The sequence below is a fragment of the Sorex araneus genome, chromosome 6, assembly GCF_027595985.1.
Source record: "Sorex araneus isolate mSorAra2 chromosome 6, mSorAra2.pri, whole genome shotgun sequence".
NCBI lineage: Eukaryota > Metazoa > Chordata > Mammalia > Eulipotyphla > Soricidae > Sorex > Sorex araneus.
In genome coordinates, this window is record NC_073307.1 from 146,891,139 (window position 1) to 146,910,993 (window position 19,855).

At 63.0% G+C, this 19,855-nt stretch overlaps 3 protein-coding genes across 12 annotated transcripts in view; 1 reads left to right on the forward strand and 2 right to left on the reverse strand.

The window, feature by feature from the left end:
* Positions 1-975: 975 nt before the first annotated feature.
* PEX16 (peroxisomal biogenesis factor 16) lies at positions 976-6,340 on the reverse strand. Its single transcript, XM_004619052.2, has 11 exons — positions 6,066-6,340; positions 5,820-5,855; positions 5,135-5,211; positions 4,713-4,846; positions 4,466-4,566; positions 3,519-3,599; positions 3,281-3,433; positions 3,113-3,185; positions 2,895-3,014; positions 1,469-1,533; positions 976-1,056 (listed from the first exon to the last, which is right to left on the reverse strand). Exons 1-11 carry the CDS (start codon positions 6,175-6,177, stop codon positions 998-1,000), a joined length of 1,011 nt encoding a protein of 336 aa, XP_004619109.2. The 5' UTR covers positions 6,178-6,340; the 3' UTR covers positions 976-997.
* A 4,130-nt stretch (positions 6,341-10,470) lies between these two features.
* LARGE2 (LARGE xylosyl- and glucuronyltransferase 2) lies at positions 10,471-14,745 on the forward strand. Its single transcript, XM_004619099.2, has 13 exons — positions 10,471-10,740; positions 10,969-11,051; positions 11,165-11,288; positions 11,456-11,627; positions 11,722-11,826; positions 12,193-12,305; positions 12,379-12,504; positions 12,598-12,753; positions 12,830-12,990; positions 13,314-13,592; positions 13,835-13,984; positions 14,081-14,276; positions 14,364-14,745. The coding sequence occupies exons 1-13, from the start codon at positions 10,471-10,473 to the stop codon at positions 14,571-14,573; spliced, it is 2,145 nt and encodes a 714-aa protein (XP_004619156.2). The 3' UTR covers positions 14,574-14,745.
* Positions 14,746-14,852: 107 nt separating this feature from the next.
* Positions 14,853-19,855, reverse strand: part of PHF21A (PHD finger protein 21A) — a 226,585-nt gene continuing 221,582 nt past the window's right edge. For all 10 annotated transcript variants that reach the window (XM_055141074.1, XM_055141073.1, XM_055141079.1 and 7 more), the window contains one exon: positions 14,853-19,398. In XM_055141074.1, coding sequence (XP_054997049.1) covers positions 19,141-19,398 — 258 coding nt within the window. In that variant the 3' untranslated portion in view covers positions 14,853-19,140. The remainder of the gene's footprint in view (positions 19,399-19,855) is intronic.

A 19,855-nucleotide genomic window follows, 5' to 3' on the forward strand; every position in this document is an offset into this window, starting at 1 on the left:
CGAGCCAGCCCCCCAATCTCTCCCACTGTGAGGTCGGCACAGCGTATGGGATCCTGACCCCTGTGCTGACCCACCACTCCGTGCCGCTATCTCGAGCCTGTGCTGCTGGCCACTGGCCAGTGCCTCACTTGGCTCCTCTCGGTGTGCCTGGCAAGAGGCTGGTGTGGGTTTTCCCCCCACCTAACTTCGGGCCCAGGAGACCACGCAAGTTAGACCTGGGTGTTGGGGTTGCTGGGGCGAGCAATGTCTGGGGGGCGGCGGGGTGTGCCCTCACCCTGCGACCTGAAGGTGAGGCTGGCTGGACATCACTGCAGAACAACAGCCCCTGGGGTTGGCAGGGGTGTGGGGGACCCCGGCTTGCACTCTGCACCTACACCTTCCTCCCACGCAGGCTCTAGCCCCCTCAGGACTGGCCCTGGCTGGCTAGTAGTGACGCTGGTAGTGACTCTTGACCCACTGAGACTCTTGCTCTCAACTAGAGGTCAAGGCAATACAGTGGTGGTGGTGGTAGTGGCGGAAGGTGTTTGTCTTGTACATGGCGACCCAGGTTTGATCCCTGGCATCCCGTATGATCCTGAGCACTGCCAGAATGATCTCTGGGTGCAGAGCCAGGTGTAACCTGAGCATTGCTGGGTGTGGCCCCCAAACAAAACAAAACATTAAAACCAAAAATCAGCTAGAGGTGACTGCCTCTCAGCACAGCCTCCTGTACACCCCATTCCCCAGGCTCCGAGGCCGAGGCCTGGACACCGCCGGTCACAGCCACAAGAGACCTAGGTCCAAGGACAGGCTGCAGGGGACCCCCCGCCCCACCACAGGGGACGTCAGCAGAGCCTGGGCACAGGGCAGAGAGGCCACGTGGTTGGACGCTGCCAGAGTCAGTTTTATTAGGGAAGAGGGGCTCGGGGGGGCCGAAGGATCCAGACACCCCCTGCCCAGAGCAGAAGAGCATGTCACCCCCACTCCCAGTGTCCCCCCACCCCCCCCAAGATGTACGTTAGCCCCAACTGTAGAAATAAATTTTCTGCCAGGTGGGCAAGTACTCCATGAGCGGCCCTGTAGGGAAAGAGCAAGAGGGGCATTCAGGGTGGAGGGCAGGGCTCCCGCGGGCTCCGCTATCAACCAGGCTTCAGCCCCGGTCTGTGTGGCCAGGATCCCAAAGCCCTGGTGAGCTGCTGACAGCCTGGCCGAGGGGAGCCCTGAGAAGGCAGATCCTGCACCCCGGAAGCGGTCTTCTGGCTCTGGCCTCCGAGGCAGTAGAAAGGCCGATGGCCCCGTGGGGTCTGACACTTCGCTGTGGGCTTCCTCCTTCCCACCCACCCCGGGCCACTCACCCACCCTCCTGGCCTCGGGGCTCCCCCCATGCTGCCTGGGCTCCTGATGACAAGGAGACACAACAGACGGGCAGGGACCAGGGTCGCGCGTGAGATGGGCGCCCTGGCTCACCATGCCCCTCCCCCATGCTTACTTGCGACCAGGCCAAGGCCCGGGACGTGGTTGGTCAGCAGCCGGAGCAGGAGGAGGATTCTGGCCCTGAAAGGGGAAACAGAGCAGGCTGAGTGAGTGTGTGTGTGTGTGTGTGTGTGTGTGTGTGTGTGTGTGTGTGCGCGTGCGTGGTCCCTGCAAAAGGAGGTACCTGCTACAAAGCTGTCCTGACCCACCACAAAAGTGTGTGTGTGTGTGTGTGTGTGTGTGTGTTTTCCCTGCAAACAGAGGTGCCTGCTACAAAGCTGTCTTGACCCGCCACAAAAGACCAAAAGTGGCTGGTGTGAAGCCGGGAGCGCTGGGCCTGTCTCCCGGGCCGCCTCCCGCCCTGCCGTGCTGAGCCCCATGTTGGTAAGACCAGGGGAGCCGGAGAGCAGCGGGAGGGCTCCTGGAGGGGGACAGCCCTGCCTTTGAGGAGCCTCTGAGGCAGCCGGGAAGCCTGGTGGGGGTGGTAGGGGGGTGTTGCCGGCTCAGATGAGGCAGAGACGGAGCGATGCTATCCCAGAGCAGGGGCTGGTGGGGAAGGACAACACAGGACAAGAGAGAAGTGCTTACACATACCAGGCCTGCCCGTCTGGATAGAGTGGTGTAGGTCCCCAATACCCCCCTGCGGGGGATGGGTTCTGTGACCCCCATTTCATAACTGAGGGGATGGGTGCAATGTTCGGTGACTGGCCCATGGTCACCCAGGAGGCTCCAAAGGCCCCAGTGACAGCAAGAAATGGGAAACACGCACCTTCCTTGGATGCCCCCAAGTCTCCCTCGCCCTCACCAGCCCCGTCCCCCGTCTGCTGGGGAAACGGCTCTGGGGTGCCTGCTGATCACCCCCTGCCACTCATGGGCTCATATGCGCCACCCCAGCCTCTGGGACACTTCCTCAAGCGCGCGCCACAGGATCTGGCTTTGCCACCCCAGGCGGGGCTGACACTTGCTAAGGTGACACAAGGGCGACGGGAGCGGGGTACGCCCCGTCCGGGGAAGTGTAGGCGGTGAGGCGGCTCGTGCAAAGCAACCAGGCCCCAGCCCGCCTCTCGGCATGCTCAGACCCAAACAGAAGTTGCGTGGGGCCTCTCATCCTGGGGGCTCTCCCTCTGGCCCTCTGCAGACCGTCTGCCCAGAGTCACCCCGGGCGGGAGTCTCTGGGAGACTCGGCCCCAGCTGGCCTCTGTGGCTGGTGGAGTCGGGGAGCGCCGGGTGTCACAGGCCAGATGAGAACCCAGATGAGGGCACAGGCGCTGCCCCGTGCTCCTTGGGAGCCTGGAAGCTGCCCGGCCTCGCTGGACCACCTCAGGTGTCTGCCTTCAGACGAGGACACAGCCCCAAGGCAGTGACAGGAAGGGCTATGGCGGCAGCCCCAGCCTCCCGCCCATGCCCGCGCCCGCCATGGGGCCCTGTGCTCGCTTGCTCACTCGGAGAAGCGGTCGTAGAAGGGCGAGCGCAGGAGGTAGTAGAGCAGGAGGATGGTGCGGCGCCGCAGCTCCTGCCGCTCCCGCCGCGTCAGGTCCTTCCTGTCACTCAGGAGGCTCAGGCTGTGGGGGGCAGGGACAGAGTCAGGGCCAGGCATAGGCTGGAGTGTGGGGGTGCACAGGCGAGGGCGTGGGGGGCCCCGCGGTGGGCCCAGGCTCACCTGGTCACATCCACGACCCCAGACAGGAGCCAGGGCGTCCACGACCGCTGACCGCAGAGGCCCAGGCTAATCACTGACGACCGAGGCGTCAAGGATGTCTCCGGCACACGGTCGGCCCGTCCCCAGCTGGCCCGTCCCCGCCCGCCCCGTGGAGCCAGGCGAGGATACAGTGCAGCAGGGGCCGGGTGATGTGCAAGGACTCGGCGATTGTCTCCTGCAGTCCCAGCGGGGTGGGGTTGACACTCAGCTCCTCCGGGGGCGGCTGCTTCGGCCCCTCCCGCTGCTGGGGGGCCCCCCAGTGCCTTGAGTGCAGGGATGGGGCTGGAACATAGGACAGCAGGTGAGGGAGCCCTCCCCAGGCCGGGGAGGCAGGTGGGCGCCCAGGCAGCGCCTGCCCGGCACTTACTGTTGTGGAGGGTGCGCACCACGCGGCTCGACCGTTTCCCCACGTAGGACTGCTCCGGGCCACCGGGGCTGTGGTCACTGTCTGCAGGGACAGAGCAGAAGGCTGCTGCATCAGAAAGCTTCCCAGTGGGCAAGCCCTGGAAGAAGGGACAACGAACAAGCAGGTACGAGGCAGTGGCTTGGCCTGGGGAAGAGGTACATGCCCTCTGGCACGGGAGCCAGGCTTCTCAAGGCGGAAGGGGGCCCCGGGCACAGAGGCTGCGTCTCCTCAGCCCAGCTTGACCTCCGACATGTCAGTGAGGAGAAGGCCGAACATGGCCCCATCACACCCAGGGAAGTCCGGGCCTCTGACCCTCTGCCCTCTTGGGCCCTGGGAGCGCCTGACTGCATGTGTTATCGCTCCTGACACAGTCTGGGTCGAGGCTGGTAGGACCTCGGCTTCTGTGGGGTCCCTTCTCTCCTTCTGCAGCCCACCAAGGACTCTGAGACCCCCTAAGTCTCCAGTTTAAGTTCTCATTCACCCCTGAGTCTTCTTTTTTCATCCCTCTAAAAATTGAGGTGGAGAGGGGCTGGAGCGATAGCACAGCGAGTAGGGCGTTTGCCTTGCATGCAGCCGACCCGGGTTCGATTCCCAGCATCCCATATGGTCCCCTGAGCACCGCCAGGAGTAATTCCTGAGTGCAGAGCCAGGAGTGTTGGTTGCAGAGCCTGAGCACTGCTGGGTGTGACCCAAAAAGAAAAAAAAAAAAAAGAAGTTGAGGTGGGGGCTGGGGATGTGGCTACTGGTACAGTGGGGTCCTCAGACGCGAGACCTTGCACCAGACAGCACCTTCCACCACCACCATCACAAATACATAGGCTGAAGGGAACTGAATGAGACAAACGAAGCTGTGTGTGTGCCCACAGGTATTCCCTGCCCCCCCCCCGCAGAACCAGGAAGTGGCTTACCCAGGGACTGCGCCTGGGCCTCCCTGTCCAGCGGGACAATGGGTGGCGAGGTCTGGAGGCCAGCCTTGAACCAGATCAGCAGGAACATCCGCAGCACCGCCCTGGGTTGGAGGAGGGCAGGGCTGATGGCGAGGGCGCCAGTGGGTGGGGGACAGGGCAGGGGCACTGGCTGAACACCCTCCACTGGGGGGGCCCCCAAGTTGGGGCCCGCTCCCCCTCCCTCCCCACTGCTGAAGCCCCGACATACTTGGCCAGCTGGATGAGGGCAATGACCAGCCAGCGGCCCACTTCGCCCCACACCTTGGCGGCCCCCATCTCCATGAAGACCTCCACGCACTCCAGCACGCTCAGCCATGTCAGCAGTTTCTGCTGCGACAGCGGCTGCAAGAACCCAGGTCGAGAGGTTGGTGGTGGTGGTGGCAGAGGAGAGGGAGAGTCCCCTGCATTACAGACCCGTCACCCAGGAGCGGGGGGACCCTCTGGCAGCAGGTGGGGGTACACCCCTTTCCATGCCTAAGTGATCACCGTGCCGGAGAGTGGGCCACTCTGACCCTCTGTCTCTTCATCCAAGCTGGGACACACGAGCCTGGGAGAGGCCAGCCCCAGGCCTGCCCCCCACCCGGGGACAACCGCAGGGGTGCACCCCTCCCTCCCCGGCCCGCGTCTCACCACGGGCAGGTTCTTGCGCAGCTCCTTGCGGAGGATGCCGTCGTTGAGCAGCACCAGCAGGTTGGAGGCTGAGTACACTGCGGGCGGGCGGGGTGGGGTGTCAGCGGCCCCGCCCCTCGGCCAGCCTGGGGGCAAGGCAGCCTGCACCCTACGAGAAGGGGAGCCCGAGACGGGGCTGGCTGTGGCGTCCAGCCCTGAACTGCCCACGGGGCTCCAAACGGTCACCCACGTGGGGTGCCGCCCCCTGGCCTTTGCACTGGCTGCAGCCTGTCCCCATGGGAACTGAGCCGGCTTGGCTGGATCGTCACCTCTGTACTCAGTGGGCAAAGACGTAGTCGCCCACGGTCCGATCCTGGAATGTGGGTGACGGGGGTCTGCCTCCCAGTCCCGGGCATCCTGGTGGCGGCTCCCCACCCTCACTGAACCTCGGCTCCCGGTAACTGGACACTGGGGACAGTCTCAGTCCCCACCTCCTCTGTCTCAAGGGAGAACGACCGGGGCCAAGGCGGGCAAAGCCCTGACACCTGAGCCCACACGGTCCCAGCCTGGAGGGCGGGGGCGGCTGGCTGGGGCACTGCACCTTAACACCTTGATCCCATTCAGCACCCCGACAGATACCCTCGCGGGCCCCTTCCTTCCTCCACCCTGCGACCTGGCTGCCCCTGTCCCTGTCCCCAGGGCTCACCCAGCTCGGACAGCTCGTGTGAATCAGCGAAGCGACCTGGGGAGAAGGCACAAAGGGAGGCAGGGGGTGAGGCTGCGTCTCCCCCTCCTCCGGCTCCCGTCCCGTGCGTCCCCGCCCAACGCCCGACGGGAACCTGGAAGGAACGTGTCAAACACAGCCACCACGCCCCCTGGCTCCTCAGGGAAAGGGGTCTACTGAGGTCAGAGGTCAGAGCCCCGAAGGAATGGGTCAGAGGTCAGGCAGCACCTGCCAGCAGGTAACTGAGGCCCCGCACTGCCGTCTCCAGCTGGGCCGTGGCGGCCGGGTGACGAGTCACGTACTCCTGGTAGCGGAGACCCAGGAGCCGCAGCTTCTCCATCCTGCCCGACCAGCCAGACCCGCGCACCGACGGCCGGTCCCCGGCTGCGGGGCCTGCTTCCTGCGCCCTCCTTCCTGCTTCCGGTCGTAGGCCCGCCTCTCGGCGGCTTGACTTCCGCAGGCCGAGGGAGAGCCATTGAGTCTCCCTCCACCCCGTCTCTTGAATCTCCTCCCGCTCCGGGTGGAGCTTAGCCACCGCGGACCTAATCCCGCCTCCCCAGCTCCGTCCAGCCATTGGCTTAACGCGCTCTTCGCCCCGCCCCCCTCCTTTCCCGTCTCCCGGTTGGCTGCCCTCGCGCCTGCGCAGCCACAGCTTCAGGAGCGCTCCCGCCGCCGGCTCGCCAGTTCGTTCCAGAGCGGGCAGCCGGCGGCTGGGAATGGTTCCAGTGTAACGCGGAAGGGCTCGAACGGGAGCAGCAGCTTTTTAGAGACGGGGCGGGAGTGCGCGGAATGGAGACTCGGGGAGGCGCGGGGTGGCCCATGTTTGGTTTGGCTACTGGCCTCGTCTCTCCTCCCCCCTTCAGAGGCAAGTGCTGAGAAAACTGAGGCAACCTTCGGCGTCCAGTCTCCCACGCCATCGCGATCGTCCGGCCAGCACCGGCCCCACCTCCAGCCTGTGTGTGTCCCCCAAAGCACACACCTGCACTCCCATTTTTCTCCAAGGAAACCCTGCCCGGGCTTCTCCCCGCGGCTCGGGATGGCCTTGGTCGGGAGTTTTCCTTCTCGGGGGGACCTCGGATTTCCCCGTCTGTAAAATAGTCTGAGGGCAGACGTGGTCCTCGCCCGCGGCGTCATTCACGAGGCGCCCCTGGAGGATGGAGACGACCCGGCTTCCCAGCGACGAGAGAGGAGGCTGGGGCGGCGGCCGCCGATTGGCTGCGGGGAGCGCCGTGTGGGGTCCGCCCGCGGGTCTGTGGTGCTGAGGATACAATTAATTGATTACTAAGTCACTTGGCCACTTCCCCTCCCGCATACAGATTTCTCCAGAAAAGGGAGAAGGGATCTGGCAAAGGACGTCCAGTCAGAATTTGAATCCTGGTCTGATCTGATGACAAGAGTCCAGGGATTTTAAGCACTACACGCCTCACCAGAAAACCGTGGGCCCTCCGCTACCAACTTACTCGGTTTCCATTGCTCCCTCCCTTTTTCTAGTAGCGCTATTAGGGGGAGTACTAATGGGGGGAGCTATTCCAGGCTTAGTTATATGTTCTTTTGAGGCCACATCCGGCGGTGCTCAGGAGTTACTCCTAGCTCTGAATTCAGGAATTACCCCTAGCAGTGCCCAGGGGACCGTATAGGATGCCGGATAGAACCCAGGTCAGCCGTGTGCGAGACAAGCGCCCTCCCCATTGTACTATGGTTTGGGCCCCAGGCACAGTTAAGGCATGGCTCCTGGTAGTTCTTGGGGACCATGGAGTGCCAGTATCAAACTCAGGGCTCCAGCTTACGGTGAATGTGCTTCAGATCGTTGAGTCATCTTCCCAGCCCTATGTACCCCAACATCTTTTGGGAGTGAAGAGTTGGAAAACCGCCTAGTGCTCAGATGCTGTTACTGGCTCTGTGCTCAGGAGTGACCTCTGGCGGTGGATCAAACCAAAGTCCACCTGAATCAAACCAGCGCCTTAACCTCTGTACTATCTTTCTGACCCAGACCCCTGACACCTTATTCATTTATCCCGCAAAATTTCTCCTCAGTGGAACCGGAGAGATAGTATAGAGGATAGGGGGCTTGCCTTGCATGTGGCCAACCCGGGTTTGATCCCTGGCATCCTATAGGGTCCCCAGGGCAATTTGAGGATTAAACCCTGAGCACTGCAGGATGTGGCCCCCAAACAGAAACAAAACCCCTCCTCCTCAGTGCGCAGTGCTTGCAAGCTGGGCAAGAGTGAGGAGAGGAGAGCGAGAGTCCTCTGGCCTTCCCAGAGCAGGCGGCCCCGTGGCTTCTGAGAAGAAAGAGGCATAGAGAAATGCCAGATTCTGGAAGCCGGGCTTGGGCTGTAGCAGCTTGGCGGGCAGTCACAGAGCTGCTATCTTCTTCTGATCTCAGGCCCGATAAGGGCCAGAGACCACGTGAAGTGAGCTGAGGTTTGCGCAAAAGCCAGGGCTGGGCAGGGCCCGAGGAGGGCCTCCGGGCCGGTGGGACTGGATCTTTCCTCCTGCAGTCCTCCCTGCCCTGCGCCACAGGGCAGGAGAATGAGACCAGTCTAACGGGTCTAGATAGCAGAGTGGAACAGCGCCTGCCTCACCCCAGGCCACACAGCTAGTCCTGGTCAGGGCAGCACAGAGTCCAGTGGGGGGCCTTGGGGACTAGCACTCTTTCTTTGTCCATACTCATTCCCCAGGCCCCCAAAACCTTCTGGTAGACCTCAGTGCGCAACGGATCAGGTAGTGTGAGGGATGGGGCCAGTCCCCTTGTCAGTGACCCTTGTTCACCCCAGTCTTTCCGCACAGGGCTTGGGGTCCTGGGAAAGAATCCTTACCCCCACCCCAGCTCCAGGTGGCAGGTGGTCCTGGGAAAGAATTCCCCCCCCCCCGACCCCCGCCCCTGTGCAGTCCCCTGGGTGGCCCCTGCATTTCCCAGATGTCCTTGTTCTTCCGTGTGTCTCCATGACAACCACAGCCCCTTGCCCTGGCCTCCAGGACCCGCTGACCTTCCTTGCAGACCCTCTTTCCCACAGGCAGGTGACCTGACCTCCCAGGAGAAGGGGGAGACTGGATGTCTCAAGCTGCGTGCTGCCACAGTTATTTTAAAGTGGGGGCTCTAAGGCCCTCACACTTGTGGGGAAGCGTCTACGTCTGGCGTAGGGTCACTTCCAGTGGTGCTGGGTGACTGTTGCTGGTATAGAACCCCGGGCTCTGGCCAGCAAACGGGCTCTGGCCAGCAAAGCTTGTCGAGCTGGCTCTTCTGCCCCAGGGCCTCAGCTTTTCTTTCTTTTTTGGAGGGGAGGATTACACCTGGTGGTGCTCAGAGCTCACTCCTCTGCTCAGGGATCACTCCCGGTGGTGTTCTGGGGACCTTATGGGGTTCGTTCTGAAGATCGAAACCAGACGGGCTGCATGCACGGCAAACTCCCTGTCTGCTGTACTGTTGTTCCATCCCGGGGCCTCACTTTATCTAGCTTTCCAGGTGCGGAAGGGAGAGCCCCTAGCCTTCCCCTCCTCCCTCAGCTCCGGGACCAGTAAGATCAGCGACCTCCCCTTCAAGGGCTGAGATGGGTAATAGACAGGTGGGGGCTGAGGTGCCAGTCAGCAGGCAGCCAGGGCCAGGAACGCCAGCCTGCAGGGGAGAGGGGGAACTCTGCTTTTCTCCCACCCCAGGGCAGGTAGAAGCACCCTCCGCGGGTGCGCGAGGCTGGCCCAGCCAGTGATCCGCTCAGTCAACCAGGACACTTATGGGTCATGGTCCAGTGAGACTGGTCCAGGTGGCCGCACTGGGGGAGGGCAGAGGGAGAAAGAGCCAGGCTAGGTGTGCCTGGGGGGGTGTTTGGGGCCAGTGGCCGTGCCCGGGCAGAGGGCACCCTCCCTCCACCAAAGCTGTCAAGGCCTGTTGGCTACGGGGGTCCGGTAGGGCTCCCAGGGACCGCGGCGGGGCTAGGGGTGGGGGTGGCGGGCAGGAAGTTCCAGGTGTTGGTGGCTCCGGGCGTCTGGACTGGCCCCGCCTCCTGTCCCCGGAGCAGGTGTCCCGACCCGCGGCGACGTGCCAGCGACCCTCCCCCGACTGCGGCCGGGGTCACGGCCCCTCCCCAGGGGGAGCGAAAGAACGGGGGTGGACCCCGGAGCAGGAAGAGGGGGACGGGCCCGGGGCAGGTAGCGGGCACAGGGCCTTCCGGGGTGGCGGCTCCGGCTTCCTCGGGCCGTCCGAGAGGTTCCCCCGTTTCTCCCGCTCTGGGTTGGGGGGGGAAATCCTCCACCCAGCCCGGGCCACAGCGCGGGGCCCAGGCCCCTCCGCCCCGAGCCTCCCCGCCCCTTCGAGCTCAGCCAAGCGAGGTGAAACCTGAAGCCAGGTTGGGGGCGGGGCTGGTTTCTGCCGGGACGGGGCCGGCCCGCGCCTCCACCTCCCCTTGCCCGCAGCCCGCTCGGCCGCCGGCTGCGCCAGGTCCGGGGACCCCAAAACGCGGGAGCAGGTGAGCGGCGGGCGCGGCGCGCGTGGAAGGGCCGGGCGGCCGTCGGGCCCCGGCGCCCGAGGCTGGGCCTCCCCTCCCTGGCTCTCTGCCTCCCTCCGGGCCCCCCGGCCCCGCGATGGGGCCCGGCTACTGGCGTCGCGCCCCGCCCTGAGCGCCCCCCACCCGCGGCCATGCTGCCCCGAGGGCGGCCCCGGGCTCTGGGAGCCGCCGCGCTGCTGCTGCTGCTCATCGGATTCTTCCTGTTCGCCCGCGACCTGGACGGTGAGCGGCGAGCGGGGCGGCCAGGTGGGGGGACCCCGCCGAGCCTCCCCGGGGCGCTGACGCCACGTGTCCCCGTTCCAGATGGGCGGCCACGGGGAGCCTCTACCCTCGAGGACGCAGATCGGCCGCCCGCGCCCCACAACCTCTCCGACGCCGCCCCGCTGCCGCCCAAATGTGAGGTAGGTGGCACGGCCCCCGGCGCGGCGGGAATCCCCCAGCCCCACACCTGGGCACCTGTGGGAAGGCGTCACACCTGGCGCCCAGCTGCGCCACACCCCGGCCACCTGGGGCCGCTTGGGCCGCGCGCCTCCGGGCCTCAGTCTCCCCATTTAGCGAGCCAGCGGGTCGGACTCCTGCGCGCCCCGCGCAGCCCCAGCCTCGAAGCCCACCTTGCTGTCCTCCCACAGCTCCTGCACGTGGCCATGGTGTGTGCGGGTCACAGCTCCAGCCGGGATGTGGTCACGCTGGTCAAGTCCGTGCTCTTTTACAGGTACAACTAGGGGTGGGCGTTGGGAAGACTCAGAGCCACAGCCTGGGCTGTGAGTTGGGGCAGGCGCTTGGGTATTGACGAGTCTCCCCCTTCGTATGCCCCCCCCCCCCAAGGAAGAACCCTCTGCACCTGCACCTGGTGACCGACACTGTGGCCAGAAACATCCTGGAGACGTACTTCCGCACGTGGATGGTGCCCGCCGTCCAGATCAGCTTCTACAACGCGGATGAGCTCAAGGCAGGGGCCTCAGCTTTGCCCAGCCCCCCCCTCCCGGGAGGGAGTGCAGAGAAGGGACCCCTTCAGGCCCTGTGTCCCCCAGATTCTCCTGTACCAGGGCTCCCCTGTTCTCCCTCCACTCTGTTCTGGCTCACGGGGGCTCACTCACGCCGCTGTCCTCACTGCAGCCGCAGGTGTCTTGGATCCCCAACAAGCACTACTCGGGCCTCTATGGGCTGATGAAGCTCGTGCTGCCCGGCGTCCTGCCCCCCGACCTGGCCCGAGTCATTGTCCTGGACACAGACGTCACCTTCGCCTCCGACATAGCCGAGCTCTGGGCGCTCTTCGCCCACTTTTCTGGTGAGAGGCCCTAGACCCTGCCACCCCCCCCCAGCCCAGTGGGGGTCCTGGGCAGCCTCAGGCAGCTCCCCCCGTGCCCTGCCCTCCCTCCCAGATGAGCAGGCCATTGGTCTCGTGGAGAATCAGAGCGACTGGTACCTGGGCAACCTCTGGAGGAACCACAGGCCCTGGCCAGCTCTGGGCCGGGGATTCAACACAGGTGGGGACAGTGGGAGGGGTGTGAGGGGTGCAGGTGGGGTCCCCCCGGGAGCTGGGTGGGGTACAGAGTGCTATAACCCTGTGGAAAGGGGAGATGCCTGGGGACAGCCTCCAGGTTGGCTATGCTACGGGCTCGGTTTTCTTCTCTGCAAACTGGGGGTGATTTTGCCTGTCCTGGGGTGTCTGAGAGGGAGAGACGACTGTGGGAAGAGAACTGCCGGAAGACAATGACTTGGTGGCAGTGGTCACCCCTTCTCACATCGGACCCGTCAGACACACACTGGAAGTGCAGAGCCCGGGGCACTGCAAAGCCACTGTGGCCACCACACAGCCCTGACCCCCCCCCCCCCCCGCTGTCCCCTGCCAGGCGTGATCCTCCTGCGACTGGACCGCCTACGGCAGGCCGGCTGGGAGCAAGCGTGGAAGCAGACGGCCACGCGGGAGCTCCGCACCCTGCTCGCCACCTCGCTGGCCGACCAGGTCTGGGGGCGCCCTGGGCGGGGCAGGGCTGCGAGGGGGCGACAGCCCTGGGTGACGATCATGTCGCACACAGGATGTGTTCAACACCGTCATCAAGGAGCGCCCCGGGCTGGTGCGGCCCCTGCCTTGCGTGTGGAACGTGCAACTATCCGACCACACGCTGGCCGAGCGGTGCTACTCGCAGGCGCCTGACCTCAAGGTGAGCAGGGGTGGGGGTGGGGCGGGGCTCCCGCTTCTGTGACACCCCCCCCCAGCCCCCGCCACGTCTCACCCACACCCTGCCGGGACACAGGTGATCCACTGGAACTCCCCGAAGAAGCTGCGCGTCCAGCACAAGCACGTGGACTTCTTCCGCAAGCTGCACCTCACCTTCCTGGGCTACGACGGGAACCTGCTGCGGAGAGAGCTCCTGGGGTGCCCCAGCCCGCTGCCCCCTGGGGCCCTGCAGGTGAGCTGTGGGGCGGCCGTGCCCATCTCAGCCTTGTCTCGGGACGCCCAGGCCTCACCCCGCTGCCCGCTCCCAGCTGCAGCAGGCGCTGGCCCAGCTCGACGAGGAGGACCCCTGTTTCGAATTCCGACTACAACAGCTCACGGTGCCCCGAGTGCACCTCACCTTCCTGCCCCACGAGCCCCCGCCCGCCCGGCCCCATGATGTCACCCTGGTGGCCCAGCTCTCCATAGACCGGTGAGGGTCGGGGCCATCCACGGTGTCGGCATGCGGGAAGGGGAGGTGGCAGGGGACACTGGCTTCTGCTGGGGAGAAGTTAGAAGCCTTGCTGCTTGCTGCTGGCTGGGAGGAAGTTGGAGACCCAGGCAAGGGGGCAGGGGCCGCGGGAGGGAGGGGCTGGGGTCCCCGCCTGGGTTCTCTCCTTGCGGTGGGCTTGTCCTGGAGCTTGGGATGCCCCAAGCAGCGAGAGCTGAGCGGGCGCTCAGTGAATGGTTGGGTCGGGGGTGACGTGCCCGCCCCGGCGTCCCTGGGCCGACCACCGCCTGTCTGCCTCCCCCCAGGCTGCAGATGCTGGAGACTCTGTGCAGGCACTGGCCGGGCCCCATGAGCCTGGCCTTGTACCTGACGGACGCGGAGGCCCAGCAGTTCCTGCACTTCGTGGAGGCCTCGGCTGTGCTGTCTGCCCGGCGCGATGTGGCCTACCATGTGGTGTACCGGGAGGGACCCCTGTACCCCGTCAACCACCTTCGCAACGTGGCCTTGGCCCAGGCGCTCACGCCCTACGTCTTCCTCAGTGACATCGACTTCCTGCCCGCCTTCTCCCTCTACGACCACCTCAGGTGAGGCTGGTGAGGCTGGGGGTGGGGGGAGGGGGTGGGCCAGGAGGAGGGTTGATGGAATCCCAGGGCTGTCCCACGCCTTCGTATCCTCAAGGTGTTTGGGGTGGGGTGGGGCAGGGGGTGGGGGAGCCCGGCCACTTCTCTGGGCTGTCCTAGGAGGGGAGGCCCCAGGCCTTGTCTCCTGTGGGGTCCCGTCAGAGTCAGGAGCCACGAGCCCCTCTCCTTGTGCCCCCCCACTTCAGGACGTCCATCGAGCAGCTGGAGCTGGGCAGCCGGCGGAAGGCGGCCCTGGTGGTGCCAGCCTTCGAGACCCTTCACTACCGCTTCAGTTTCCCCAGTTCCAAGGCCGAGCTCTTGGCCCTGCTGGACGCCGGAGCGCTCTATACCTTCAGGTAGGGGCGTTTCCCCGCCCCTCCCCCCAAAAAAACCGTGTCCCGCCCAGGACTTCCCCGCCACTCCCCCGGCCACTCAACCGGCCTCTCTGTTAGGTTCCATGAGTGGCCCCGGGGCCACGCGCCCACGGACTATGCCCGCTGGCGGGAGGCGCAGGCCCCGTACCGTGTGCAGTGGGCCGCCGACTATGAGCCCTACGTGGTGGTGCCACGGGACTGTCCCCGCTACGACCCCCGCTTCGTGGGCTTCGGCTGGAACAAGGTGGCCCACGTCATGGAGCTGGACGCTCAGGTGAGGCTCAGAGTCCGCCCTTTACTGCTAGCCTCTCCCCCACCCGACCCCCGCCCTGCAGTGACCCGGCCGCACCCCACCCTGCAGGAATACGAGCTGCTGGTGTTGCCCGAGGCCTTCACCATCCACCTGCCACACACCCCAAGCCTGGACATTTCCCGCTTCCGCTCCAGCTCCACCTACCGCGCCTGCCTCCAGGCTCTGAAGGATGAGTTCCACCAGGACCTGTCCCGACACTACGGGGCTGCCGCCCTCAAGTACCTCACTGCCCTGCAGCGGCCCCGCGGCCCCACCTGACCCCCTCCCACCTATTTAAGTTATTTACATTCCCTACGGGAAGGACTGGGCGGACGCCCCTGGCTGGGGCCTAAGGGCCCCTTGCTGCTATTCGTGGCCAGGATCCAGGCCGATCCAAGTCTCCCTCTGCCCCAGCTGCTTGGGGGCTGGTTCCCCCATCCTCCTTCGTGGGTGCCTCTGGCTCGGGGCCCCAGGGGGTCCTTGCCTCGGGGGGCCGGTGGCTGCTGCAGGGTGTCCGGCCTGCCCTCCCTGGCCCCAAACCCAACACCACAAGGCAGAGAGACTTTATTTGGCTTTATTTAGTAAAATGTTAAAATAAATAAATACAAATTGATCAGCTGCTCTGTATTCCCCCCACCCCCTCAAAACAAAACAAAAAAAAATCAAACAAACAAAAACGAAAACTTTGAAGCACAAAACTCCAAATACAAGTTCTACCAAGACTGAAATCACAAGGGGCCTGGACACGAGACAGGATGGGGGCTTGGCTGGCTCTTGTTCTGCTCGCAGCTGCCTCTCCTCTGGCCTGCCCATCCCGCCTGACTGCAGCTTCCCCCCGGGCTGGGACCCAGGGGTACTGGAGAGGTGCAGGGGCCAGAGGCGGCTGGGGGCACAGTGGGGTCCTCTGAGAGTCACCACCTGCTTCCTCCCCGTCCGCCTGGGGGAAAGGCGCCCCCTTCCTGAAGAGGTGCCAGCCCTGAGGACAAGCTTAAGTCAGGGTGAGCCTGGGTCTCCTGTTTCCTGCCAAGGGTGCCCAGCTGAGGGGTGGGGGGTGAGGCCCGGTCAGTCCCACACGGCAACATACCACCCCCCCTCGCCCCCAAAGCCACGGAACTGGAGAACCCAGGTCTGGCACGGCGCTGGGTCTCCGGTCAGTCCGACAAGCCCCAGAGCCTGTGGCTCTCGGGGTGCAAGTCTCCTAAGTGAAGCCCTTTGGAGAGTAGGAGAGAACCCACACCCTGAAAGGTCGGTGGCGTCGGAGTGAGCCCGACGAGGAGGCCCTGACGGTCCCCAGAGAGGAACCATCGAAGATGGCTGAAGAGGCAGGAGATGACCCGCGGACAAAGAGGAGGCAGGCCCCGAGCTGCGGGGGGGAAAGGGGGTGCAGCGGGGGGCTGTCATGCCCCTATCACACCGCCTGCCGAGCCTGAGCCGAGAAGCAGTGACAGAGGTGGGCCTGGTGGGACGCCTACCACCCAGACGGTGCCAGCTGGAGGCAGCCGTGGCCGGCTGCAGGCCTCGCCTAGGTGAGCCCCCCCTCCCCTGAGCCCAGCCCCTCCGGCAGGCACTGCTGAGGAGCCTGACGGGGAGAAAGGAAGCCAGCAGAGCTCGGGCGGGCGGGCGAGCAGAGGCGAGACAAGACCCGGCAAGCTCCTGGAAAGCCAAACGGCCCGCAGGCAGCGATGGCAGGAAGGGGAGGCAGAGGTGATGCATCGTGTGGAGAACTCACTGCCTCCGGGGGCCTGAGCCACGGGGCCTCTGGGTCCCAGAGCAGGGGTGGGGGGCGCTGGCAAAGAGGACCCCGGTCTCAGAGAGCAGGAGCGGCACGAGATAAGAGGCGGGAGGTGAGCCCGCATGGGCAGGCTGTCTGCAGTGTGTGTCGGGGGGTCTGGGCACCCGCACGTTAGGGGGGCGGAGGGTGCGGCGGGGCCCTGAAGGGAAAGGAGTCGGGGAGGAGGGCCTTCTCTTTACAGAAAGGAGCGTTGGGGAACGGGAGTCCGGGGTGCGGGACGGAGGCGAGGCTGCCTTCAGACCCTGCACTATGCTAGCTGAGGCATGAAGCAGATTGGAACTTTCGGAGGGATGTGGACAAGATGGGAGCCTGAATCGCTCACGGCCGCCAGCTTTTGACCCTGGGCCGTCACTTCGGCCCCCACCCCCAGGCCCCTCAGAACCTGTGGGCAGCTCTTTTCTGAGCAAAGGTCTTAGCTAGCTCCCCGAATTCATCTAAGAAAAAAAAAGAAAAGAGGCATTGGGTGGTATCACCCACCCCGCTGCCTTTGGATCCAGATGAGTCACAAGGCCGCCTAAGCCAGCGTCTGCTGCAGGGCAGCAAACCCCTGCCAACAGCTCCAACTAGTTGGGGCACCTCCACTGCGTGCAGACCAGACAGCACCTTGGTCTTTGCAAGAGAAAGGGCAGTGCCTCCTGGCCTTTCTCCGCCAAGCCTGCAGCCCAGCCCCGCTTTCTCCTCTTCTCTCACGTCCCTGGCACACACAAGTAGCTGGCAGAGCCTGAACACAGGGTGCCTAAGGGTCTGTCTTGGCCGCTTTGGCCTTTAGGCTCCATCTGTCTCAAAAGGGACCCTTTCTGCCTCTTCTAGGCCAAAGAACGCACCACTGACTTTGGGCACCTGGGTGTTCTCGAAGAGGAGGCAGTACGCCAGACCAAGGCAAGCCCAGCGTCTCCAGCCGAAGGCGGGTCACCTAAGAAGCTTTGTGTGTGTGTGCGTGTGCGTGTGCGTGTGTGTGTGTGTGTGTGTGTGTGTCTAAGAGCCGATGGATTCCACTGCTGGTGCCCAGAGTCTGAGGGCCAAGAAAGCAAGCTGCTGGAGATCAGACCTCCCTTCAAAGGCCAGATAGCTACCAGGCCGCCCCGGGCCGCTGTGTCTGGGAGACACCAGGCCCCACCAGCCCTCTCTCTCCTTGGCTCTCAGCAGATCACTCGTGCCCGGCCTGTGCCCTGCATCTTCCCACCGGAACGGGCTGCGTGGGCCCAGGGAGCAGCACTGCCATGCACCCCTCAGTTGTTCCCCAGGCACTCTGAATGCTGGTGGATGAAAGACCGAGGGCAGCACCAAAGGAAAGGGTCTTATTTAGGCATCAGCCATTTTTGTTCTAGCAATATCCGAGGAGACATCAGGAAGGGCCTCGGGAGCATCCACACTCCATCTGGGCTTCGAAAACAGGAGCCAGGATCCCTGCCAAGAAGACAGGCCCGTCCTTTCTGCGAGGGGAGGCTGGGGGTTGGGGGGCAGCCGCAGGCGCCCCTCTGAGGCCAGGAAGCTTGGAGACTGGCCCACCAGGCTTGAGACACAAACACAGCAAAATGTCATCAGAAGCAGCAGGTTCTGTGCTAAAAAATTATAACTACACAGCATTTTCTCCAGTTCTGACACCTTTTTAATAGAAATCACTGCTTTTAGGAAACAAATAGCACTTTTGTAATTTTTTTTTTGTACAATGTTTCTTACCTTGATCTTAATTTCAGTAACACTAGGAAGAGCTCAATATCTTTTATTTTCCTTTTTTAATTAAAAAAAAAAGTTGCTGTTGTTGTTTTTCCCCAGATACAAAGATTTTTGCCCTTGCATAAAAAAACAGTGCCCAAACGATGACACAAGGACTCACACAGACTCACTGGACCTCACTGACACTAGATTCCTATTCTACCATGCAAGGTCTCGACTACCCTTAAGTGGACTGTCAGCCTGAAAAACAGCTTTTCTATTCCTTATTTTAGTTTTGTTACAAAAAAAAAAAAAGAAAAAAATAAAAATAAACAACAAAAAATACTTCTTAAAAGAACAAAAAACAAAAATAAAAATTTTTTTAAAATGAAAAAAAAAAAAAAAAAGAAAAGAAACGTCTCCATTCGATTCCCCCACGCGGGTCGCGTGCTGCTTCTCCCAGGATCTTCTCTCCTTATAAATATAGAAAAGGGATGGAGCTTGTGTTCAAGTCAAGTCACTGATCCACCGTCTTCCTTCCTGACACATACACCCCTGCGCCGAGGGCCCTTGTTTTCGGGGCAGGGAAGGGAACCGGATCATCGGCGGGTATGTGCCGATTTGCCAAAGCAGGGCCGAAACCGGGATGGGGGGGGTGGGAGGGAGTGGGGGGTTGGGAGGTGGGGTGGGACGCGCAGCAGGGGCACTCGCGGTGGGGGAGCTGAGTGCTCCAGAGAAGAACCGGGTGGTTGATCTTGGGGTCCCTCTCTGCACTGTACCCCACCCCAGACGGTATGAAATACTGCTTATCTGATAAGACTTTCCCACCCCGGCTCCCTCCCAGCCCCTCCCCACCCCTCCTCTGGGCACTGGGGTTGGTGAAATCTCAATTTCCTTTTTTTTTTTTCTTTTTTTGGTTTTATAGTAGTGAAAGTTTAGAAACAGGAAAGCCCACACACTCTTTGGACTTGTCTTCTCTACCTAGACAAACGGCTCGGCAAATAAGGATCTGAAACCTGCTCTCCTCCCTCCGCCCGTCCCTGCTCCCCCCAACGAAACAAAAACAAGCCCCTGGCGGCTGTGGCGGCTGCTGCAGGCACACACTGGTGTATAATAGAGAGAGTAAATATATTATTTCACTTGGCATGGTGCTGGCAAAGAACCTCCAGCTGGCACTATTTCATGTAACATGGTCCAATCTTTGCATGTACACACAGAATAAGAAGGATCAATTGGCAAACTCTGGTGCCACCTGGCACAAGCATCTTCTCTCTCTCTGGAACCAAAGAACCAAAAGAATTCTGTACTTTCCAGAAGAAATCCAGCTTTGCTTTCCTAGAGTCTTCAGTGTTCCGCTCTCCCGGCCACCGGGACCCCGAGGCATCCGGCGCCGCGCTGTTATTTCGTCTCCTCCCCCTGGGTACAGTTCGCTGTGCGGCTCTGGGAGGAGGGGGAGGGGGCCGGCGTGGAGGTGGCGGCATTGGCAGGGGGGGTGCAGTCCGGGCCATTGGACATGGCCCCCACAGTGGCCTCAGAGTCTACGGGTTTGGAGAGGTCGATGCCGTGGATGAGGCGGATCAGCTGTTTGACCTTTTCCAACGAGCTGTGCATCTCCTTCTGCCGGGCCAGGATGGTGCTCTTCATCTCCATGCATTTCTGCAGCAGGCAGGAAGGACACACACACACCCTGAGCGCCCCGCTTGCCTGTCAGCCCCTCAGCACGCGGCAGGCCAGAGAAGCCTCCAGCGCCTGCCCTGTTCCAATGGGGAGGAGGTGCTGCTACCCCCCAGGGAAGGAGGAGGCCCAAGAGATAGGAGTACGGTCCCACCCACACTCCTACGGGCCACAGGCTAGCACCGGGGTCACGGGTGCGTGTCTGGTTTGATCCCCGGCACTGCCTGGCCCAAGTCGCGCCATGTTCTCAGGCCCTAGCGCCGAGTTGTCCAGCCCGGTTTGGCTGTGGATTGCTGGGAGTAGCCCCAAGGCCCAGTAAGCACCACTGTAAGGCCACCATAATTCAGGTCCCAAAAGAAAGTCACTCAAAAACCTAGCTCCTTTGGCACTGAGCAAAGTACAGGGGATAAGGCACTTGCCTTGCATGCTGTCGACCTGG